The 25,636-nt window shown below is 48.0% G+C and overlaps 1 protein-coding gene across 1 annotated transcript in view; it reads right to left on the reverse strand.

The window, feature by feature from the left end:
- RAB5A (RAB5A, member RAS oncogene family) overlaps window positions 1-25,636 on the reverse strand; it is a 190,201-nt gene that overhangs the window by 36,032 nt on the left and 128,533 nt on the right. The window contains exons 4-5 of the mRNA XM_086942168.1: window positions 24,004-24,126; window positions 22,802-22,895 (exon numbers count right to left, since the gene is read on the reverse strand). Coding sequence (XP_086798294.1) covers window positions 22,802-22,895; window positions 24,004-24,126 — 217 coding nt within the window. The remainder of the gene's footprint in view (window positions 1-22,801; window positions 22,896-24,003; window positions 24,127-25,636) is intronic.

Raw genomic sequence — 25,636 nt, forward strand, 5'->3', positions numbered from 1 at the left:
AGTTCAGGAGTCTCACCTCAGTGGAATAGCGTAAAACTGCTTGCCCCATGGCACCATCACTTTTGTGGGCAAAGTCCAAGCACTAGTGTTGAGTAAATGTACGAGCACTCTTCCACTTTGGCGCTCTTCAAATTTTGCCCAGCGGAACCCCGGCAAACAGGGCAGCTGAAGTAGAAACTGCCCTTGTAGAGTGTGCTCTTGGTTTAGCTGAAGGGGGGTTTCCCTGCCTTGCAGTGACAGAATTGAATCGTGGCAGCTATCCATCTGGCAATGGTAGCTAGCTTTGGTGACTGTTGAACGCTTTTGAGGGAAACCATAAGAGATGAACATCTGGCCAGATTTTCTGAATTTAGTTCTTTGCAAGTAGAATTTAAGACACCTCTTGATGTCCAAGGTGTGAAGAGACTGTTCAGCTGGCGATTTCGTATGTGGAAAAAAGGTATGCAACATGGTAGGTTCATTGAGATAAAACAGTGAGTGCACCTGGGGGATAAACTTAGGGTTTGTACGTAGCATCACATACTCATCTGTAAAATGGAGGAAAGGCTCTTGAATAGTTAGGGGCTGAAGTTCACCAACTCTTCTGGTTGACGTAAGGGTGAGCAACAGAGCAACTTTCCAAGAGAGGAACTTGAGATCCACCCTGTGAATGGGTTCAAAGGGCAATTTTTTTAGGAGTTGAGAGAGAACCACACTGAGGTGCCATTATGGTGGAGGAGCCTTAACTGGAGAGAAGGTTCTTAATAAACCCTTCATGAACGTTTGATTGTTCTGCATGAATAGAGAGAAAGCGAATCAGAGGTACACCTGAACCTATATATTGCTGCAAGGTGGACCTTTATTGATGAATGCACCAAAACTGAACCAGCTCGAGGTATTAAGTATGGAAAACTTGTTCTGATGAGGATTCCAAGGGGTGGATATTGGAAGCTTCGCACCACAAACAGAACCCTTTCCACTTAAGCTTGTATATCTTGTTAGTGGTGTCAGCTCTGGCTTTGGCCAGGATGTTTCTACATTCTTTTTTTTTTTTTTAATTTTTGAAAACCTTTATTTGTGCAGATGGTTGCATACAAATACGGGCCTACAACCCAGAGGCCAGCCACAGAACAAACTGGAAAGCACCAATGTCAATAAAAATTACGGAGTGGTTACGCAATACTACACAATGCTGCGAGTCCATAATGCTAACTGAGTGTAACCCCCCCGGCACAGGATCACAGAAGGTTAATTTTATGTTTAAGAGTAAAGGATCGGTTGTATAATAAGCGTCCTGGTGCACATGGCGGGGAACAGAACCAACAATATTATAATAGGGAATCCATAGATCTGTCACCAGGATAGCCCAAAGCATTCAAGCCATAGATGCCCTTGCAATTCTTCTTCGGTCAGTGTCCACCCGCAACCTCATGTGCCCAAAGACAAGCAAAACATCACTCTCATGATAATCAAATTATCAGCGAGACGAATAAAGTTGCAATCATTATACAGCCCAACCCAGAGAGTGAAAGAAAACGAAAATAGTAGAAAAAAGGAAAAGGGGACTCCACGTCACTGTACCCGCCTGACGGCGATAATGGCGATCAACAATCCAGACAGCAAACGTTCTTGGGGCGGGGCGGCTAAGTCAGGATAAGCAAAACCTGAAAGTACCATATTATATAGTAATACCCAAACCTCCCCCCCCAGGCACTCACCCCGCGGGAATCACGCACAGTCATGGAGACCCAAGAAAAGGACACAAAAGAGCCATAGAAACAAGTAACTATCTAATAGACCCCAATCCACCCGCCCCACCCTGCACCCCTGCAGAAGGCTATGGCCTACCCCTCCCAGCAGCGTGCCTGTCGCCCTAAACATGAACCCGAAATATAGAATGAGATAATATAGGGAAAGGGAAAGAAAACAGATAAAAAGAGAAAAAGAAAAGCCAGGGGGGAGGATATCATGTAACAAGGCGCACGGCCCCCACCCCCCGCCCATACAAACAATTAGTGCAGCCCAAAACGAAACTGGCATGTTTTCAGGTAGCCATACATAAGGATTCGACAAATTATCTCAAATTGGGGGCAGTCCATAACTCCGTGCACCGAACAGCAGTCATCCAGATTAAACACCGGGCTCACCCCAGTCCTTTCTTAGCTATCGCCACTATGTATGTTGAAGTAGAGGGGAATAAAACAAAGCGGAGAGAAAAGGCCGTGGAGCAGCCGCCGAACAGCCAATGGAAGCAATCCATGGGATCTCCTCCGCCGACGGTAATGCAAAAGCTGTTTACGGCAGTCATGTACATCAGTGTCAATGATCCCCAGCAAATCTTCCCGCATACGAACCAAGACATCGCTACCCCCACCAAAATGCGGGAAACAAACAGCTACCACCTCAGGCCCATCCGCACCTCTGAGGGACGGCCCGGGAGCAATGGCGGTTACCACATTGTCTTGCACACAAGAATCCCGGGCCAAGGTCACTTGCCAAATCTTCAGCGCTCGTAGAACGTCGCCAATCGTGGGTTCACGCTCCCCAGTGCAGGCCCCCTCACAGTACAGAGGGACAGCATCGACTTCCCGGGGTGGTCCACAGCACACGGCATCAGCCGCCATTTTGCGATTACAGCGCCGTCTCTACGGAACCAACTCCTGGGGTGGGCTCACAAGCAGGGCCCCCGCGGGATCCCCCTCAAATATCCAAACAGCAACCTCGATGCAGAAATGAGGGCTACCAAAAGAGGGGGACCCGCCGGCGCCACTGCTCCGCCGGAGCCACTCTTCGCCACCGAGCGATGAAATTCGGAATGGCCGGGCAAGGCAACAAGGGGGGGAGCCACCAACACGGCGTCCCCCACACACAACTTGCCGCACCTCACCTCTGGATCACCGGACGGTAGTCCCAGGCGCGTTCAGTTGCCTCCGGCTATTTCGCACAACGGCCTCCTCCGGCCGGCCTCCATCCTCCACCCAAGGCCGCCGCCGACACCGTCTCGCCGGCTACTCGCTGAAGGCAAGGCCCTGGTCTCCAAACCACGGAGGACGCCGCTGCGGACCCACTGAACGCCAGAGCCACCAGGACGGGTGGTAAGTATCAGCAGACCTTCATCTGTAAAATGTTCTCGTTTTTGGGCAGGATGGGCGGCAGGATAGATGAGTTTGGGCAGGGAGGCCGGCGAAGCCGAGCTACCGTGCGGCCATCACGATGTCGAGCTTGGCCCCTCCTCCTGTTTCTACATTCTTGAGAGATATTTACATCGTAAAACTCGTGGAATTGAGGAGCCAGGCATGCACTTGAAGAGATGCTGGCTCGAGATGGAGGATCTGGCCTTTGTTCTTAGTGAGAAGGTTGTGTTTCCTGGGAAGGCGGATGGGTTGGGCTTCAGAGTGAGTCGGAGAAGCTTGGTGAACCAATGTTGTCTGGGCCACTAGGGAGCTAAGAGACTGAGGTGACATCCCTCCATCTTCTTTTTGGTGCGATTCCTCGGAATGAAAGGGAAAGGAGAAAAAACGTAAGCATTAATCCCTGATCACGTCATTGAAGAACAATAGTTACTTACCTGTAATCTGTGGTTCTCCAGTATTGGTGTCTTTCATAGATTCACATGGCTGAATCATTCCCCGTTGTCGGAGTGGGAGTCCCACGGTATATAAAAAAGCAATAATATGCCTGAAATAACTAAAAAAACCTTGATAATAACCAACCAGGAAGTAAAGTAGCCCTCAGCTACAGGAGCAAAAGCTCCCACACTCTTGACTATCCTAGTCATGATGTATAGACCAAACAGCAGCCAATCAGGCGACAGCACCCACCAGAATGTTCTCCCCAGAGGCTCAGGCTCACAGATTTTCTCGCACAGGAGTGAAACCAACATAATTGCCTGAGGGAGCCTCTGAGGGGAGGTGAGCGGGTTGCATGTGAATCTATGAAAGACACCAATACTGGAAAACCACAGATTACAGGTAACTATTGTTCTTCTCCAGTATTTGGGGTGTCTTTCATAGATTCACATGCCTGAATCAGAATAGATAGCAGTACACATAACCTAATGCTCATAGACGCTAATAGTATCATAGTATACATGCATAATGATAAAATGCAAAAGACATGGTAAAGCGTCTAAAAAGAGCATAGAGGAGGCGGGAGAACAGAGGCTCACCTTATTGGAAAAGATTGCGAAGAACTGCTCTTCCCACCGAAGCATCTGCATCACTTGCTGAGTCCAGACAGTAGTGCCCCGCAAACGTGTGCCTGCTGGACCACGTTGCAGCTCTGCGGATTTGTAGAAGAGGCACCCCAGCGAACAGAGCAGTGGAAGAGGGAACATGCACTTGTAGAATGCGCTCTTGGTAAGGCCTGTAAGGGTCTTCCTGCTTGTTGATGACAGAGTCCAATTGTTGACGAGACCCATCTATCGATAGTCTGTTTGGACACTGCACAGTCTTGGCGCAGTCTGCCATAGGCCACAAACAACTGATCTGTCTTGCGCAAAGCTGATGTTCTTGAAAGATAAAACTTGAGGAATCTCCTGATGTCCAAAGAGTGTAAAGCTCGCTCAGCCGGTGTTTGTGGATTTGGAAAAAATATCTTTAGGATTACCGGCTCATTCAAATGAAAGTCCGATGGGACTTTAGGCATGTACCTTGGATTGGTACGCAGTACCACCGAATCAGAGGTAAATTGTAAAAAGGGCGGTTTAGACGTGAATGCTTGAATGTCACTGACCCTTCTGGTAGAGGTTAAAGCCAATAACAAGGAGACTTTCCAAGTAATAAACTTAATGTCAACCTTATGTATCAGCTCAAAGGGGTGACGCATGAGCTGGGCTAGCACCAAATTCAAATGGCAAGCAGGAGGCGGTCGTCGAATCGGAGGAAACATACGAAATAAACCCTTTAAAAATTGCTGGATTATTCTTGAAGAAAACAGAGTTCGATCCGTCCTGACGGAATCGGGAAATGGCTGCCAGAAATACCTTCAGGGTTGAATGCGCCAACCCGATCTAGCCAGTTGCAGGAAGAAGGGTAATATTTGCTCTGGTCTAGCATGAATGGGATGCAGATCAACAGTCTGGCACCAGGCACAGAAACGCTTCCACTTGAGTTTGTAGGTCTTAATCGTTGATGGTGCTCTGGCGTTAGCTAGCACCTCTTGACAATCGTGAGGAATGTCTAAGTCATTAGACATTCCTCATGAACACTCATTGTGTTGAGGAGCCAAGCTGATAATTTCAGAGAAACTGGGTCCGGATGGTACACTTTGCCCCTCTGAACTGTCAGGAGATTCGGTATTCGAGGCAGTTGTATTGGCCTGAACTCCAAGAGGAGGAGAAGCTCGGTGAACCAATATTGCCGGGGCGTCCTTGGAGCAATCCGGATTAGACGACATGGTTGACTCCTCATCTTCCTGATGATCTTGGGAATTAACGGAATTGGCGGAAAAGCGTATGCAAATATTCAACACCAATTCATCAAAAGGGCATCCCCGCACAAGTCTCTGTGGGGAATCCAGCTTGCAATGCGTTGGCATTTCCGGTTCTGATGTGTTGCAAACAAATCCAGGTCGGGATGACCCCACTCTTGGAATATCTGATACAGGGATGGTTGATGTAGCTCCCATTCGTGATTGCTTCTGGCGGACCTGCTGAGTGAGTCCGCTAGGACATTGGCAACCCCTGGGACATGGACCGCCGACAGATTGATGTTGTGATCCAGGGCCCAATTCCAAATCTCCTACGCCTGATGGGACAACAGGGCCGATCTTGTGCCTCCCTGCTTGTTCAGGTAATGCATGCTGGTTGTGTTGTCCGTTTGTATCAACACCGTAGAGCCCTCCAAGCTCGCCTGAAAGCATTTCATGGCGAGAAAAATGGCTCTTAATTCCAGCAGATTTATGTGCCATTTTTTCTGTTGCATGTTCCATTTGCCACTGACTGTCATCCCTTGGAGATGGGCGCCCCAGCCCTCCAGAGAAGCATCCGTGGTCACGATGAATCTGGGTCATTCTGTCAGCAATGCACATCCCACCTGCAGGTTGCCATCTTGCCCCCACAACTGGATGGAGTTTCTCATCCGAGCAGTTATGTTGATGACGTCCTCGAATGAGCCTGTTATTTGCACCCACTGACGACTGAGTTCCTCCTGTAAGGGTCTCATTCGCAGGCGACAGTTGGGGGTGAGAGAAATACAGGACGAGATAATCCCGAGGAAAGACTTGAACTTACGAACAGAAACGCACTTTCTTGTTAGTAGTGTTGAGGACATCCTGCGTATCTTCACCTGCCTTTCTTTTGATATGAACACTTGGGCGAGTCTTGTGTCCAGCGTGGCTCCCAAGAACGACTTCCTCTGTGATGGAGTGAGGTGAGAATTTTTGAAATTCACAGAAAAACCCAGGCTCTGGAATAGTGATAGACATCTCTGAACGTGAGTTTTTGCCAAGTCGATGGAACTGGCCTTGAAAAGGCAGTCGTCCAAATATGGATAAATTTGAACTCCCTCTAGTCTCGGGTGTGTGGCCACCGGGGTTAACATTTTTGTGAAAACTCTGGGGGCCGAACGTAGTCCAAAGGGGAGTACTTTGAACTGGAAGTCCCTGCCAGCCACTCTAAACCGTAAGAACTTCCGGTGTCTGGGAAAAATGGGCACATGGAAGTATGCGTCCTGAAGGTCGAGTGTTGCCATGTGATCCCCTACTGAGAGAAACTGGAGGATTTCTTGAAGCGTCAACATACTGAAAGAATTTCTTTAGGTACTTGTTGAGGGCAAGCAGGTCGAGGATGGGGCGCCATTCCCCCGACTTCTTGCGGCTTAGGAAAAATCTTGAATAAAATCCTGTTCCCTTCTGATGTTGAGGTACCTTTTCTATTGCTCCTTTCTGTATCATTGAGTGTATTTGGGAAAACAGCTCTTTGAGATGAGCTGGTGGTGGTCCGTTTGGGGGAGAATTTGGAGGGGCTTTGACGAATTCAAGAATGTGACCTCTGGAAACCCCGTCCAGGACCCATCTGTCCGTGGTAATCTTGGACCAATTTGAGTAATATCGGGATATTCTTCCTCCAATTTGCTTCAGGCTGGGACAAAGTGGTGGCAGGATGTGTCTCTCACTTGCTCTTGTTGTTGTCTCTTCCTCCTTCCTCGATAAGAGGTTTTTCCTCTTGATTGAGAGTAATTATTTCTCCTTTGGCCATATGTTTGTTGACGGTATGGCTGGTATCTTTGATTTCCCTGGGTGTTATTGTAGGAGCGTTGCTGTGAATAACCTCCTATGTTCGAGAAATTGCCTCTTCCTCTTGCGCCACGAAAGGAAGACTTTCGAAATTGGAGAGAGCCCAGCGATGTGCCGTCTCTGTGTCTTTCTTTATGGCTTGTAATGCCTCGTCAACATGTTGACCAAAAAGGAACTCTCCATCATAGGCCATGTCCATGATCTTTGTCTGGACCTCTAGACGAAAAGATGTAGCTTTTAACCAGCCTTGCCTCCGGAGAACAGCTGCTCCCGCCAGCTGCCTGAAACCTGTGGCTGCCACGTCCACTGCAGCATCAATTATTTCAGATGAAACGCTCTCTCCCTCTAGTAGGATCTTTTTTGCTTCAGATCTATCCGGTTCTGCAAGCTTCTCGGTGAAAGGCGATATGTCTGACCACATCTGCCTGTCATACCTTCAAAGTATTGCAAGTGAATTTGCGGCTCGGACCGTGGTTGCCGCAATAGTTGACACCTTCTTCCCTATTGAGTCAAGTCTACCGTCTTTATCAGGGGGAGCAGAGACCTGTGCAGTTGATTCTTGGCCCTTCTTTGCGCTGCCTGCGTAACTACGGACTCCGTTTTAGCCTGACCAATAAGGCATGCCGGTGACTAACTAGGTGCTCTATATTTCTTACCTACCCGAGTCAGTATTGCGGGTAGAGAATTTGGTGTAGCCATTATTTTCAGACCTTCCTTCCATATAAAGTCAATGATTGGAATAGACCAACTTTGTCTTTGCGGCAAATCCTTAAAATCATATAGGAAGCATTCGTCGTAGCTCTATCCATAATCTTATGAAAGCTGGCAATGTCCACCAGCGGAGAAACCGCCGTAGGCGGGGCCGCTGGGGAAGGGGTTTGTGCCTGATAGTCGTCCCACTCCGACGATACTAACTTGTCGTCCAATTCACCGTCTTCTCGTTAGTCTTCCGACAAATTTTCACCCCCTGCCTGATGCGATGGTACTGGTGAAGAAGGTAGTGCGGGCCTGCTTCTTCAGTTGTCATTTGAGAAACCGATTCTTGAGGTCCTAAAGTTGCCGTAGATGTTCTTGGCCTAGGCGTAGAGACATGAGAATCACCCGATTCTGAAGGTGGAAACCTGCGATAATAATCGCTCAACATATATTGGAGATTCTGGAATAAATCCATAGGCATTTGCATGCCAGGTGCAGACACAGTCTCCCGACCAGAGTGCTCCTGGAAATTTTCCTTCTACTCCTGATCCAAATCTTGAACTTTTATGAGCAAGTCCGAAGGGCTCCTGGCCGCACGGAAAGTGTCATCCTCGTAGGATTCTTCTTCCTCAGAATCCAACAATTTATCTGGCAGTTTTAATGGAGACAAAGTTGTGGAGGATGAACCACGCTTCTGTAGGCGGAAGAAGTGGTAGCCGGTGATGGCAAAGGTATTGTGGATGTTTTAGCTGACCTCACTTGCATTGCCGTACAGGTTGACAGTGGAGGCGTCGATGGAGTCACCGATGCTGATGACAAGCCTGATTCCCTCTGCGTTGTCAGACCCGTCGTCGACTGAGCGCCCGTCGACGATACCGGCTCGTCGACGAGGTTGTTTTCTTCTTAGTCGACGGTAACTTCGTCGACGAGGGTGTTGTCGACGGTAACTTAGTCGTCGAGGACGTCGTCGACGGTAACTTCGTCGTCGAGGACGTCGTCAACGGTAGGGCCCTCTTCGTCGACGGCAAGATATTAGTCGACGCCTGAATCGACGACGAAGAGCTCGTCGACGGTACCTACAGGATTTCCGTCGACGATCGATGGAACTATCTTCGTCGACGGGATGGGTCTAATTTGCACCTGAACCAACGTCGACGGTGAGGAGGCTGAAGACATCACCATAGCTGATTTTGGTAAGGAGAAAGTCACTGTAGAAGTGGAAGAAGTGGCCACATGAAGAGATGGCGACGATGAGGCTGTTTTTTGACTCTGCCATGGCCAGAGGTGTCAACTGAGGTGAAATTTTTTGAGCAGGTGCTTTGGAAACTTTAGATTTTCCAGAGGGCGCAGATTTTACAGGTGGGGACACCTTCTTAGAAGTAGTAGGCAAACCAGAATCCTGAGAGGATTGGGCCTTCTTCAACACTTTCGCCCTAGGAGAAGCCACCTCAACCTCAGACTTTCTCTTCCTTGAGGAGACAGAAGACCCTGAGGCAATGCTCCCTACCTCTGAAACAGGGTTATCCTAGTCCTTTATCCTTTGAAGCCACAGGAGAAGACGACCCTCTCTGTCCCTGAGGGTCTTTTGAGGGAAGGTTCTGCAGATCTTACAATCCTTCGCCTCATGATCCAAATACAGACAGTATATGCATTTTTTGTGAGGATCCTCCTTGAACAGCCTTAGCTTTCCACAGGAATCACAAGCCCTAAGGAATATGCTACTTACCAGTATGCATCTGTTCTTGGCATGTAGGGCCGCTAACATTCATATCTTGTGCATAGATCGCCGCCTAGTGTTGGGTCCGGATGATTGCACCTTGTTGTCCTGGAAGAGTCTTCGAAGTATCACGAGATAGGTGGCTCCTCCCCTGGACTACAGTGCGCATGGGCATCATCTCCATCCTCAGATTGTTTTTCGCCATTGTGGCAGAGATGGAGTCCAATATGATACCTGATGACCATGCTTAGAAATAATTCTGACTGCTACAGCTGCGACAGGCACCGGGGAGGATGGGCGGGCGATATGAATGTTAGCGGCCCTACATGCCAAGAACAGATGCATACTGGTAAGTAGCATATTCCGTTTGAGGCATGTGGGCCGCTAAATTCATATCTTGTGCATAGACTAAATAGCAGTTTCTCCCTTAGCGGTGGTTGCCCGAGCCAGCAGCAGCAGCCTGAAAGAGGGACTTTAGAACAGCCTGACCTACAGCAGCTTGCTGCTTGGAATGTATATCAACACAGTAGTGTTTGGTGAATGTATGTATGTTATTCCATGTGGCTGCTCTACATATGTCCTCCAATGGAATGTTACCCAGGAAAGCCATGGATGCCCCTAGCTTGCGTGTTGAATGCGCTCTTGGGGGGGGGGACTGTTAGTGTGTGTTTAGCCTTCTGATAACAAATCTGAATACACTTAATAATCCACCTGGCTATACCCGATTTGGAAATGGGTTTGCCCTTGTGCTGTGGTGAAAAAGCAACAAAGAGTTGTTTAGTCTTCCTGAAATCCTTCGTCCTGTCTATATAGTACAGGAGGGCTCCGTTGACGTCCAATGTGTGCAGTGATCTTTCTGCCACTGAGTCTGGATTAGGAAAGAAAACTGGCAGTTCAATAGTTTGATTAATGTGGAACTGAGAAACCACCTTGGGCATGAATTTAGGGTTAGTGCGTAGTACTACCCTATTTGCGTGAACCTGTATAAAAGGTTGTTGAATGGTTAGGGCTTGCAGCTCGCTAACCCGTCTCGGCGACTTGATCGCTACTAAGAAGGCAACCTTCCACGTTAGGAACTGTATCTCACATGAGTGGAGAGGTTCGAAAGGAGGTCCCATCAGTCTGGTCAAAACCACATTAAGATTCCAGACCGGTGAAGGTGGCCTTCTGGGTGGAATGACTCGTTTGAGTCCCTCCATAAAAGCTTTTATTGCTGGCACTCTGAACAGTGAAAGGCATTGCCTGTTCTGTAAGTAAGCCGCCATTGCCGCCAAATGAATACGTATAGAACTGTATGCCAGATTGCATCTGTATAAATGTAGCAGGTAACAAATAGTGTCCTGTGTGGATGCATCTAGCGGGTTTATGTCACGGCTGGAACAGTAAATGACAAAACGTTTCCATTTGGCAGCATAGCAGGCCCTAGTGGTAGGCCGTCGTGCCTCCTTAATGATGCCCATACAATCAGGAGGCAGATTCAGATACCCAAATTCTATGACTTCAGGAGCCATATTGCAAGGTTTAACTGTTGCGGATCTGGGTGCTGAACTTCGCCATGGCTCTGAGTGAGAAGACTGGGTGTAAGGCGCAGTCTTTGATGAGGCACCACAGAACGTTCTAGGAACGTGGTGCACCATGCTTGCCTCGCCCACGTTGGAGCAACCAGGATGAGAGTCATCGAGTGCTGTCTGAGTTTCCGTGCCACCAGAGGTATGAGTGGGGCCGGCGGAAAAGCGTACGCAAATCTGCCTGACCAGTTCATCCATATCGCATTGCCCTGAGACCGCGGGTGTGGGAACCTGGCGGCGAAGTTTGGGCATTTTGCGTTCTCGTTTGTAGCGAACAGGTCGATGTCTGGATGCCCCCACTGCCGGAAGTACGGTTGCAGCACCGATGGATGAATCTCCCACTCGTGCACCTGATGACTGTGCCGTCTGAGCAGATCCGCCATCTGGTTGTCCTGGCCCGGGAGGTGCTCCGCCATGAGGAAAATGTTCCTCTGAATGGCCCACTTCCACATACTCTGTGCCAAGTGGGACAACTGTGGAGAGTGAGTACCTCCCTGCTTCTGAATGTAATACATGGCCGTCATGTTGTCCGTCCGGATCAACACGACCTTGTTGCACAAATAAACCTTGAAAGCCTTCATTGCCATGAAGATCGCCATCAATTCCAGCAGATTGATGTGCATCTTTTTCTGTTGATCCGACCATAGTCCCTGCACTGTGTAATGAAGGAGATGCGCCCACCACCCCAGGAGGGATGCGTCCGTCGTGAGCACTATTTGTGGTACAGGCTCTTGGAACGGTCGTCCCTTGCAAAGGTTGCGTGGATTCCACCAATGCAGAGAGTTGTACGCACGACCGGTCACCAACACTAGGTCTTTCAATTGTCCTTGAGCCTGATTCCACTGTCGTGCCAAACACTCTTGGAGCGGACGCATGTGCAGTCTCGCGTGAGGGACTATGAATATGCAGGAGGCCATCATGCCTATCAACTGCAGAAACACTCGCGCCTGTAGTGAGTGTTGTGGTCAGAATTTGCGAATCAGCAGTTGCATGCCGTCGATTCGCACAGAGTTTGGCTGGGCTGTGGCTGTCACAGTGTCCAACGTCGCTCCCAGGTACTGCTGTACTTGAGCGGGTTGAAGATGCGACTTGGGATAGTTCAGAGAAAATCCCAAACTGTGCAGGAGATGAATTGTGCGGGAGACGTGGCTGGCGCACTGCTGGGCCGACTTTGCTTGCACAAGCCAGTCGTCCAGGTAAGGGTAGACATGAATGTGTTGTCTCCGAAGGTGTGCTGCCACTGTAGCCAAGCACTTGGTGAACACTCTGGGAGCAGTGGTCACCCCAAAGGGTAGTACCTTGAACTGGTAGTGCTTGTTTTGTATGGTGAACCTGAGGTATTTCCTGTGCGCCTGATGTATGGGTATATGGAAATAGGCATCCTTCAGATCCAGAGTTGCCAGAAAATCCCCCTGACTGAGCAGTGGCAGGACCTGCTGCAGAGTCAGCATGTGGAAATGTTCTGAAAGGATGTATAGGTTCAAGGGTCTCAGATCCAGAATGGGTCTGAGAGTCCAGTCCTTCTTTGGGACTAAGAAATAGAGAGAGTACACCCCTGTTCCGTGCTCCTCTAGAGGCACCAGTTCTATGGACCCTTTTTGCAGCATGCCGGCCACTTCCTGCTGTAATACATTTATGTGCTCTGCGGACATAGGGTGGTGTCTTGGGGGTATGTCGGGTGGAGTGGATGTCAGTTCTAAATAATACCCGTACTGGATAAGTTGCCTCACCCACCTGTCTGTGGTAATGCCTTCCCAGACCGGCAGGAACTGCTGGAGTCGTCCCCCGACCGGTGTTACATGGTCCGGGGGCAGTGACAAGACGTCACTGTTTGGTATTTGCTGAGGACCTGGTGTTATTATTTCCACGTCCTCTGCCTTTGGTGCTGTTACCACGGTATCCACCTCTATTGTTTTTGTTAAAGGTGGTCTGCGCACCACCTTTATTGTATTGCATTTGCTGAGATGTTTGCCCTCTTGACGGCCCTATACTACCTGAGCGACGAAAAGAACCCCCTCTGAACTGTTGAGACTGCAATGCCCCCATAGACTTAGCCGTCTCCGTGTCCTTCTTGATCTTCTCAAGAATAGTGTCAACGTCAGGCCCAAACAAGAAATCTGGGTTAACGGGGTGATTGAACAAACTTGTTTGTATTTCTGGCTTAAATCCTGAAATTCGTAACCATGCCTGCCTCCTTAACATCACACTAATGTTAATGGCCCTGGCGGCAGTGTCAGCTGAATCTAGGGCACACTTGATAGAAGCGTTTCATATCAGTTTCCCTTCCTGAATCAACATTTCCGCCCCCTCTCTATATTAATCAGGCAAGTGTTGTAACAATTGCTCTAGGGTGTCATAGTGAGCCCTATCGTATCTAGCCAGTAGAGCCTGTGTATTGGCTAACCTCCAAATATTTGCTGCCTGCGCAGCAACCCGCTTCCCAGAGGCTACTAATACTTTAGATTCTTTGTCTGGGGGAGGAGCATCACCACTTGTTTGTGAGTTCGCCCTCTTCCGGGCATTGGAGACCACCAAAGAGTCCAATGGCAATTGACCCCTTATATACGTAGGGTCCACAGGAGCAGGCTTGTATTTCTTTTCAATACGTGGATTCACCACCCTTGCTCTGGTTGTGTCCTTGAAAATGTCATTGGCGTGCTTAAGGAAACCCTTCAACATCGGCAGTGTCTTCACTGATCTGTCCGATGTAGAGAAGGTATCAAACAGAAAATCCTCCTCAATTGGGTCTGCATGCATGACCACATCATGGTTCAACACTGCCCTTTCAATCAGGGCATTGAACGCCGCAGTATCCTCTGTGGGTGCTGTCTTGACTTGGTAACAGTGGGTGTCCGCCGTGCCTTGATCGTCGGGCACATCCTGGAAGTCATCCTGATTAGATTCATCAGGGTAGTTGAATTGCTCGTCATTTTGGTCATCCCCCCCACCATCATCCGTGCGTGTGGGGGAATGTGTAAAGGCTTGTCCATAAGGCCTTACGGACTCTAAAAGAACTGGCGAGGAAGCAGAGTCTCTTTTCCTTTTAAGTGGAATTTGATAGGATTCCATTGGCTTTTCCGGCAAGATCTTCCGTTTGAAAAGGGTGAGTCTTCCGGTTGCAGCGTCAATATACATCTTCTTTGACCCTTCAGAAGAAGGTGGAGTGGAACCGACGCCTTCAGGAGAGGCGGTTGTTCCCTTAAGTTTTGGCATCATTTTACCAGGGTCGGTGCCCTGTGCCGGCTTAGACGGTTTAGGTCTTGCAGTCGGAGGCAGTCCAAAAACTATAGGTGAAGGTCCCGATGGCTGTTTGACTTTTTTCACGGCCATCGCCAATTTCGAGCCAGGCGTCGCGCTGGGATTCCCAAAATGGCCGCGGCTTGATGCGTCACGTTCCAACGCGGCCATTTTGTGCTGGTCTTCGAGAACCTTCACCAGCATCAACTTGTATGCATTCGGACTGAGGGGCGGCTGCGACTCAAGTCCGTTTTCAGTGTCCACGCCCCCAAGGGCAGCCTCAGATGACGTCGCTCCGTCTCTTTGGGCCTTTGGCACCTTTTTGGATGTACCGATCTTCGGGTTGGCACCCTTTTGCGACCCCGAAGGGGCAATGACACTCCGAGCCTTCTTAGGATCTGATGGAACGAGGCTTTGCGAAACGAATACTGGTTTAACCAGTTTCGGTTTCGATTTGTCTTTAGTCAGTTTCGGTTTCGAAGGCGCACCCACCGAAGGCTCTGAAATATCCTTAGCCGGGCCAGACTGCGGGGCTGTAGAATGAGTAGAAAGATCTTGGCTAAGGCCTTCCGGCGATGCTTCGACCTGAGCCTTTGAGGGTTGGCACCCTTTTGCGACCCCGAAGGGGCAATGACACTCCGAGCCTTCTTAGGATCTGATGGAACGAGGCTTTGCGAAACGAATACTGGTTTAACCAGTTTCGGTTTCGATTTGTCTTTAGTCAGTTTCGGTTTCGAAGGCGCACCCACCGAAGGCTCTGAAATATCCTTAGCCGGGCCAGACTGCGGGGCTGTAGAATGAGTAGAAAGATCTTGGCTAAGGCCTTCCGGCGATGCTTCGACCTGAGCCTTTGATAAGACAGTGTCACTTTCGACCCCCGAAGGTTCGGTTGGGTCTTGCTCATCGCTGGAGCCGCCCTCTGCAGCTCCAATGGCCATACCGTCATCTCTTACCTCGACGGCTTCATCGTCTTCGATGTTCTCATCGTCTACCTCTTCTCCGTAGTAAGATTCTTGACAGGAGGCCGGGTCGGAGAAGTGCTACGGTTCCTCCTCCAGGACACCCTAGTTGTCCCCACCTCGAAGATATCCTCCACATCCGACGCTCTCCGCGCCGGTATTCTCGCCTCACGTCGAAGAGCGAGCGCCTCTTCCGACCTGAATTTCGAACAGGCCAAGCAACTCTCCACGTCGTGGTCTGGAGACAGACATCTGTTGCACACAGGGTGCACGTCAGAGAGGGAACTTCGCGTTACAGACTGGGCAACGTTTAAACGGGGCCTGGAATTCCATCGTCGATGTCAATCTTCGATCGGGCCTAAAAAGCTGGGAGCACACGTGCTCGAGTATCCGGGAAACCGGATAAGTTAACTCGGAACCGAACGAAGTACAATACCGACGCTTAAAGAGGCCTTTTGGCCTGAAGAAAACAAGTTTTTCCTATAGGTCCGAACGAGAGTCACGCAACACATCCGAACCCAATGGCGGAAAAAAACAATCTGAGGATAGAGATGATGCCCATGCGCACTGTAGTCCAGGGGAGGAGCCACATATCTCGTGATACTTCGAAGACTCTTCCAGGACAACAAGGTGCAATCATCCGGACCCAACACTAGGCGGCGATCTATGCACAAGATATGAATTTAGTGGCCCACATGCCTCGAACAAAGGGATTTAGAAGTAGACATACTTTGAGGGTTAAAAAACCAACCAAAGTAAGAAGAAACTGAGCAGAGCTCAGGGAGACTCCCTTCACACGACGTGCGGTAGAAAATCTGAGAGCCTGAGCCTCTGGGGAGAACATTCTGGTGGGTGCTGTCGCCTGATTGACTGCAGTTTGGTCTATACATGATGACTAGGATAGTCATGAGTGTGGGAGCTTTTGCTCCTGTAGCTGAGGGCTACTTTACTTCCTGGTTGGTTATTACCAAGGTTTTTTAGTTATTTCAGGCATATTATTGCTTTTTTATATACCGTGGGACTCCCACTCCGACGACGGGGAATGATTCAGGCATATGAATCTATGAAAGACACCCCAAATACTGGAGAAAGGGCATTTCCGCGATACCCAGGGAATGGGTATCGACTGGAGTAAAGTCAGCATTTTGCGTTCCTGTTGGTTGCAAGAAGATGGGAGTGCTGGTGTGCCCCATCATACGAAAATCCCATTCAACACCTGTTGATCCAGTTCCCACTCAGGGCAATTGTCCATGGTTCTGCTGAGCGTGGCAGCTAATGCATTGTTGAACCCTGGAACATGTATTGCCTTCAGGGTGATCTGGTGCCTTTCTAACCACCTCCAGAGGGCTTGAACCTCTTGAGAAAGAGATCTTGTGCCACCCAGTTTGTTAATATAGAACATGCTGGTTGTGCTGTCTGTCCGAACCAGCACGGACGCTCCTGCAATATATGGTAGGAAGGCTTGGAGCGTCAGGAAAATTGCCTTAAATTCTAGGTGGTTGATGTGGAGTGATTTCTGGGATTGCAACCATCTCCCCTGAAAGGCGTTGGTGGTGGTGATGATGTAATCTGGTGTTGCAGTCGGAAACGTGAGACCTTGAGAAAAATGAGGCAGTTGAGACCACCAAATCAGCATTTCTTTTATTCTAGAGGTGACATTTGTCAAGTCATCGAATGAGCCAGTCGACTGGACCCATTGCAACTGAAGCTCTTCCTGTAGGGGGTCTCATCTTTAGTCGACCCAGTAGGACTAGGTTTATGATTGAGGACATCATGCCAAGAAGGGACTTGAAAATCCGCACTGAAAGGGACTTTGAGATTTTTTTATGCCAGGTTTGATGATCGCTGTTGCCTGTCCAGCGATAGATTGGCTTTGTTGTTGGTATTGAGTTTGGCACCTAAGAAAATCCTTGTCTGACTCGGGATGATTGAGGACTTCTGGTAGTTGACTGCGAGACTCAACCTGTGAATTAAGGGAATGCATGCTGCAGTAGTTTTGGAGGCCTGATGCAGTGTGGAAGCTTTCAGGAGCCAGTTTCTAGGTAGGGAAAAACCTGATGACCTTGCTTGCGAAGTGTGGCTGCCACCGCAGCAAGACATTTTGTGAAGATTTTCAGGGCGGATTTTTGCCCCCAGACGAGAGTACCTTGAAATGGAAATGGACATCTGCTACGGTGAAACAGAGATACTTGCAATGCTTTAGATGTATGGGAATATGGAAATAAACACCTTGCAAATCTAGGGAGGTCATAAAATCTCTGCTTATCAAACGGTGGAGAATGTCAGAGAGAGGAATCATATGGAAAGAATGTTTGGGCAGGAATTCGTTTAGAGCTTTGAGGTCTAGGACGGGCTGCCACTCCCCTGACTTCTTTCGAATAAGGAAGAAAGTGGAGTAGAAACCTTTGCTCTTTTTGGAAGCAGGGATTCACTCTATTGCTCCTTTTGCCAACATGATATGAGCTTCTTTTCATAAGTTAAGACGAGGTAAATGCGCTCTTTTCGGAGGATTGGCTGGAGGTCTCTGCACACATTGTGTATCCAGCGGCGTAGCTAGGGGGGTGGGGTTCTGTGGGGTGGGTCCGCCCCGGGCGGCACTATTCTGGGGGTGGCAGCCTCGTGGCCCGTTGCCTTTTTAAAAGTTAAATCATTAAGAGAGCTTCCCTGATTACAGCCCTGGGTCCCGGTGGTTTACAATAATGCAAATCCCTGACCTCTGATGACGCACTGCAGCCTCAGCCTCGCCGATTACAAGCAGCCTGGGCGCTTTAAGCAGAAGCCCTGGGTTTCCAAGGCTGCTTGTCAATCAGCGAGGGTACACCTCCATAGCCCCACCCCATCCTGGGAAGAGCTGTGCACACGAGGCTGCTACGAGTACGACCGGGCCTGATCTGCAGCACACGTGCTTTTTGTAAAAACAAGCAGCAGACTTGCTCGGATCGGAGGAGGCTGGCAGTTCGTATCAGAGCAGAGGCAAGTTTAATTTAATGATTCTACAGCACCTTTGTCTTCTGTAAAGCTGCATGCATTGCCCACTCGAGGTCGCTGCATTGGCACAGCATTTGGTGAACTGGTAAACCACATAAGCTCCTGATGCCGGTAAATAATGCGTAGGACCATGGGTGACGTAATTGGTGCTCTAGCAAAGCACTCCGAGACAAATGGGGTACTCTCATAACGCGATGTATGTCTGTTTGCAAAAGAAAGAGCCCCACGTGTTCTAGAAATTTATATGGATTTACAAAGAGCATGACACTGTATCACAACATTACTGTGAAAGGACATGGGGCCTAAGTTAAAGGTTAATTCTGATTTATTACAATGGCACACAGTGCTCTTTGGGCTTGATATGTACCCAATATGATTTAATTTCATAATCTTTTCGCAGCCTGCTTCAGTGAAAGGAAATGTTTTGCTCAAGATATAATATGCTCATTTGGATAGTACTTTGTTTTGATACTCTTCTCATGGCCATCTTGTTTCAGCAGGGGGGAGTGGGGGGGGGGGGGGGGGAGCTGCCCAATATCTGGTATCGTATCATGTCAATTGATAAGTTTCAAAGTAACAGGTGGTTATGCGTGCCTGGCCCCCCTTTTATCAGTTAATTTCCTTGCATTTTATGCATCACATTATATCTCCTTGGTGTTAATGGTGCAGAGAATGCGTTCAAGATTTTCGTATTATTTTCTCAGGGCTTGCACTAGATCTGGAAGGGCAGGAGTTAACAGACGGCCCTGGGCGGTGGGAGCTCAAGCAAGCTGACCATGGGTATGGGGACAGGAATGATTATGCATATATGTTATTGCTCAATAATTGACCCATGTAGCCTGCACTAAACAGAGTGGGGAGGGCCAGTCCTGCCACATTGTGAAGCCATTCGCAATGTCATGAGCTGAGCAAGCAGGCAGGTTGACTTAAAAGTACTATTACTGCTCAACTCATTCTCTTTTAGCATATACAAAATTATGAAAGGGCATGGTGTTGTAACCAGAGACACAGGAACCACTGACTGTCAAGTTGACATAATGTCTGCAGCAGGCGCATGAACCGCGTTGGCCTTCTTTCACAACACTCAATGTCACTGTTGCTCTTCATGCTAAATTGACAAATATATTTTGCTTGTGGGTTTTTGAGCTATCCCTCAGGTGCTAGCTCTCCTGGCTGTTTGATAAGAGTATACCTGCTGAGTTTACCGTTAGTTTACATTTGAAAGAATTGTCGGGTAGCTACAAGAGAGCTGCTAATATCTGTGTGTGGTGTGAACGTCACAACTTTGAATCCCTGCACGGCCAATAGGGCTGTTCAGCCTGCTGACATCCAGAAAATGAGGTTTATTAAAAAGAGAGAACATAGTGCCTATTTCCAGGGCTTATAAAAACAATATATCCACAGAGTTAAGTGGCATATAATCTAGTGTTTACTGTAAAAATGTGCATGGGGACAAGGGGCCTGCATGTTACTAGTGATGGAGAGGGGCATCCATCCTAAGTGATCGCAAAAGAGAGACAGGGGTTTACACATTACTCATGAGACTTTAATGTGAGGTGAGGTCTTCAGTGTATCCTCGTTCCAATAAACCAATAATAATAGCAAGTGTCTTCTTGTGATCACCCAGACACATTTAATAGTGATGTAGGTGCGTGGTATCGGTGCACAGGGGCATCAAGGGCTGCTGAAACCCTGAGTATTGCTTTACTTTGCTATGCATACACCAGGCAGGGGCCCCAGTTTTCCTGACTGCACAAGGTTAGTTTCCAGGTCAATCCCTTTCTTTCACCTCTCGACCTTGTAGCAATATTTTAATTATTATTGCTCTTTACTGTTTATTTATCTACCTATGCTTGGACCTTATTTATTCTCTGTTTTATCTTGTCGTTCTTGTTAGTTCCTGTATTGCCCTAACCGATCTGGTGGAGTTACGAATTCAGTGTGGATGCAGCCTATGCAAGGGGGAGGCTGACAGTGCTCCAGGAAGCATTTGACTTATGCCCTCAGATTGGATCTATGCACAGGGGCTTAGAAGCCTATAGGTATACACCAAGCACCCTCAGAGATAACTGTCCAGAACAGCTCTTAATGCAATCATAGGTAATGCGTATAATGAGGTCTAGAACACGCAACAGGGATACCATCCTGGGGGCCAGTGTGCTACAAAGAGGACCTGTAACGAGGTCATATCCCAGTCTTACTTTTTAAATTGCACCGCTTTTTAACTGTTGCTGTCCGCCAGTCACAGAGTCTTTGGCTCAGTCTGTCGAAGGGGACCCCGGAAGCTTCAAGCAGTGATTGCTTACACTTCTCTGTCTCAGCCTGACTTGGCAGAAGTCTTCATCTAAATCTGTGCGTGCTCCCCCACTGAGCGTAGGGCAGGATGCTCGCATCCACACACCGACCTGATTGAAATGTAAAACATAAGCGTGTCATAGGAGCTAAAGACCTTGACACTAATGTACAGGACACAGCGAGTTGGAGCACCACCACTGTATGGGCCAGAGCTGAGCCACATGGCTGCTCCCGGGTAAGGATTTGGTCCGTATTCTCAAGAAGTATAACTGCAGGCACTCTCTCACGCATAATTTCTCACCTGTGTTTACAACTGTGCATCCTTGGACTGTGTCATGTATGTGCATGTAACTTGCATGATCGGGTTAAACTATTAGCGACAATACTAAGTGTCTCTCGGACCTCTTTCAAGTGCTTGCTGTCCTTTTTCCACAGCACATCTCCCCCAGGGGCGGCAATCTGAGGGATAGACCCGGGCGCCACAAGCTCTAGCTACGCCCCTGTGTGTATCCATATGTTACTAAATCCAACACCCATCTGTCCGATGTTATCTCCTGCCATTGTGGAAGATAGTTGGAGATGTTCCCACCTGACTGGAAGGCGGTGTAGCCGGTCCCTGATCCTGGTCACTGATTGAACCCGGTGTCATCTGCTTATGCTTTGTGCCTTGCTTGTTGTAGGGCGTGGGAGGTGGTTGGCAGAAGGATTGTTGGTAACCTGTACTATGTTGAAACTGTGGTTGATACTGCTTGGGTCGTGGATATCCTTCCTCTATAGTTAGCGAAACCTTGGCCTTTGGTACCACTAAAGGGAAACTTGCAGTATTGTAAAGTGCCAAGGGATCACACAGCTTCAGGATCTGTTTTTATTGCTAGCAGAGCCTTGTTGACATGTTTCCTGAATAGAGACTCGCCATCATAGGCCATATAAAGTACGTTTGTCTGAACCTCCGGTCTAAATGTTGTAGCCTTCAGCCACTCCTGTAGTCTTAGGACAGCCGCCCCTGCTATCTGTTGAAACCCTGTTGAGGCGATGTCTAGAGCACAATCAATTTCTGATGATGTGCGCACGCCTTCGTGTATGATCTTCTGTGCATCTGCTTATCTTCAGGAAGGCTGCTAACATATGACCACATCTGTCGATCATACTTAGCTGAGATAGCAAGTGAACTTGCTGCTCAGACGGATTGCTGACATAAGGGAGAACCACATCCCTATATTATCGAGGTACATACCCTCTTTATCCGGAGGTGCTATAATGGAGTGGACAGATTTTTAGAACGCCTCTGAGCAGTCTGTGAGAGGACAGAATCTGGCTTGGCATGGCTAATAAGGAAGGGTGAGTCACCCAGGCCCTCGTCACCAGCCGACTGGACTACGGAAACACCCTCTACGCCAGAACCACAGCCAAGCTACAGAAAAGACTCCAACGCATCCAGAACGCCTCCGCCCGACTCATCCTGGACATCCCCCGACGCAGCCACATCTCCGGCCAACTGAGGGACCTGCACTGGCTCCCCGTCAACAAGAGGATCACGTTCAGGCTCCTCACCCATGCACACAAGTCTCTCCACGACCTGAGCCCCAAGTACCTTAACGACCGCCTGACCTTCTACACGCCCACCCGCCAGCTACGGTCTACTAGCCTCGCCCTCGCCGCCGTACCACACATCCGAAGAGCCACCGCCGGAGGCAGATCCTTCTCCTACCTGGCGGCCAAGACATGGAACCCCCTCCCCATCCACCTTCGGCCGGCCCAGGACCATCTCGCCTTCAGGAGACAAGTCAAGACCTGGCTGTTCGAGCAGTAGGGGACCCCCTTCCCCCAAGCGCCTTGAGACCCTTCCGGGTGAGTAGCGCGCTATAAAAGTGTTATGATTGATTGGTTTACTGAAGTTAAACGCATTCTAGAGCAAACAAATTTATGATCGCAAGAAAAATCATCTAATTGATGGCTGATCAGTGATTTGGGAGCTCTAGGAGTATGATACGAGAGGGGTGAACATTAGAAGAGTGCATGATGTAGGAGAAGTGAACTTAAGGATACTTTCTAGTGGGTACTAACATGTGTTGCATCTTACAACAAAAAAGACATACATTATTTAAATAAACAAAACATTTGCTTACCTATTGCCATAAATATTTCATTTACATTCATCGATGTTTTAGCAGAAGTCTCCATAAACAGTAAACTATTGTCATCGGCATAGGACTGTGCTTCCTGCAAAAAGAAATTAATTGTAAACATTCATTATATACACATCTTAGCATAAATAATGTTTAAGCATTGTACAGGCTTGCTAAGGCAATCACGTTCTTTTAAGTATTAGGTCAGACCTTTTTTGATTTGTGTGTGGTATCTATTCTGGGGATTTTTCTTCAAAGAGCCTCCAAAGAAGCCAGTTACCAGGGTGCTTATACCACCTGATCTGAAGGGGAAGTCCTAACGTGATTCTATGTGGGAGACAGAGTCAGCCTCTCACCATCACCTCAGAGTGCTACACCTCCAAAAAGGAACAACGAAAGGGGAAGAGTGTGTGTGTTCTTAAACTTCAGTATCTCCTTATCCAGAAGCAATCCAACCACATCTCCAACTTACCATGATAGCCAATGGTGACGAACAGTAGTCTGGCTCCTTTCAACCTTGAGCTAGAACCCTTATTCTGAACTGCGGAAACCGAGAGAGATCACACCAGGAATGCAAAATGACCTGTGGGCATGTGGGTTCTCCTCATAAGACAGAGTGAGCACCCATATGGCTTTAGTTGGACTGGAGTTCAAGCCAGGGGCACTGAACTGCTATTGGTAAGTTAACTCACAGACCTCAGCGTTTGCTGCAGTGTACCGTCTAATCTGCGGATTTTCAGGACTATATAACAGCAAGGCTGACTGAGCTTTCATCCTCCTGACATAGGTAAAATGAGCACCAATTTCGAATAGGTAACGATATTCTATATAATTAAAAAAGTAATGTAAAACACTGAGACTGGTGCTGCAAAGGGAATCCTATTGAAAGCTGCATTTTCGTGTGACAATTCCCTGTCCTTCTGGGTATCATTAGCATGTTCGTGAAGGAACGATGACCTCCCTTAAACACTGCAATCAGACATTTTAGAATTTTTAAGATTAATATCGACCATGTTTTCGTCTGTAATTTGAAACACTGAAGGCAACTGTAGCGTATTCTTAAAATGTATTTACTCACTTGTGGGTAGTGCTGCTTTTCTAGAAACTATCTACAGTTTTATGCCCAAATGTTTAAAAAAAAATAATAATCCTCACAATCATGTAACACTTTACACACAGTGATGGATCTGGTTTTAACATACCTGAAAATCAACAGCTCTCTTGTTGGCGAGGTCTGCCTTGTTTCCTGACAAAGCTATTACAATGTTCGGGCTTGCTTGTCGCTGAAGTTCCTTCACCCAGTTTTTCCCTCTTGCAAAAGACTCCTGTTGATTGTACAAATGACATGAACACTCACAGCAAAAAGATAATTCCTCCGTTTAGCATACAGTTAGCTACATGGAGCGAAATCTATTTTACTCACAGTCATTACAAAAGGTTTCAAATGTACGAATATCATAAACAAAAACGTTGTGCAAAAATAGCTACAAATCAGAAAAAAATATCAAATGTAACCTTTCCCGCACACCAAAGTTTGATATAAAGTTTTCAAAATAACAGGTCTGTCACAAATGAGACTTATTTTGTTTTGGATTAAATACCCATTTTACTGCAACCCCTTTATTGGCCATTGCTCAACAACAGTGGGTGAAAAGATCTATTCCTAGAAGCCAGTGTACACGGCTCCAGGAGACACTGCTTGGAAACAATGGTGGGGACACCCAAACCTGAGAAGCCTGCTGACGAATAAGAGTCCTAGAGCCCCATTTCATGATTAAATATGGAGATAAAACATTGGCAAAACTTGTGGTTACAAGACTCAGAAAGGCTGTATCCACACTCATATAACCCGATCAGTCGAACTTTATACCCAACAGAAGTATGTTCCTCAACTTGCGACAGCAATTTGGGTGTCCGGACAATATCAGAAACGTGGGGGAACCAACTGTAGTGTTATCACTGGATGCCCTGGAATCGAAATATATGTTTATGGGGCTAGAAAGCATAGGTTTTGGACCCAATTACATGATATGGTTAAGGCTCCTCTATAGGGAACCCTCCTAGCAAAGGTTAAAGTGAATGGGGCGCTGTTGGATCCTTGTATTCTAAACAGAGGGACAAGAGTCGCCAGATGTCCCCAATGATATTCACCTTGGCACTGGCGCCTCTGGCAGTTGGGTAAGGAAAGATGCCCTAGTTTTGAAGGGTCTGAGGTGGGAAAAACATTGGATGAGCGATTCTCATTATATGCGAACGAAGTGCAACTAACATGGCAAAACCGATTGATACAATGCAACAAATTATGCACCACCTCACGATCATCAGAGACTATTTGGGGTTCTGCATCAATTGAGTGGGATGAGGCAGGATTTGGACAAGGAAAAATCGATCCTATACCCCATGTTGGGCTGGCCCTGGACAAATTCACAAATTTATCTTACCAGTGTCCATGGTTGAATTCTATGGCACAAACCGGAAGCAAGGATTGGGCTTTCTTCACTTTTATTCACCAGCACCCTTTAACATTATAAGATTTGTAACAGTACACTACATTTCCTAGACGTTTTTGGGGAAAAAGAAAAACAGTTCATCCAATCAGGGCCCTGCATTTCCATATAATAATCCCTGAAGACTCTATATCTCTGTAGGAAGGTGGATATCTGACTATGGTTACCCCCAAACTTTTTGCCTGGTGTTTAGCTGGTTTTTGACTTAGTTGGCCTGGGAACCTGCTATTCAGGGCCCCAGGCTGATTGCTCTCTCCTTAAAATGGACTCCATGTACCTTAGGTGCATAACACAATTGGAATTGGTTCACCTTATAGGCCCCTGTAAC

Source organism: Lissotriton vulgaris, chromosome 10 (genome assembly GCF_964263255.1).
Source record: "Lissotriton vulgaris chromosome 10, aLisVul1.2, whole genome shotgun sequence".
In the NCBI taxonomy this organism is placed as follows: Eukaryota; Metazoa; Chordata; class Amphibia; order Caudata; family Salamandridae; genus Lissotriton; species Lissotriton vulgaris.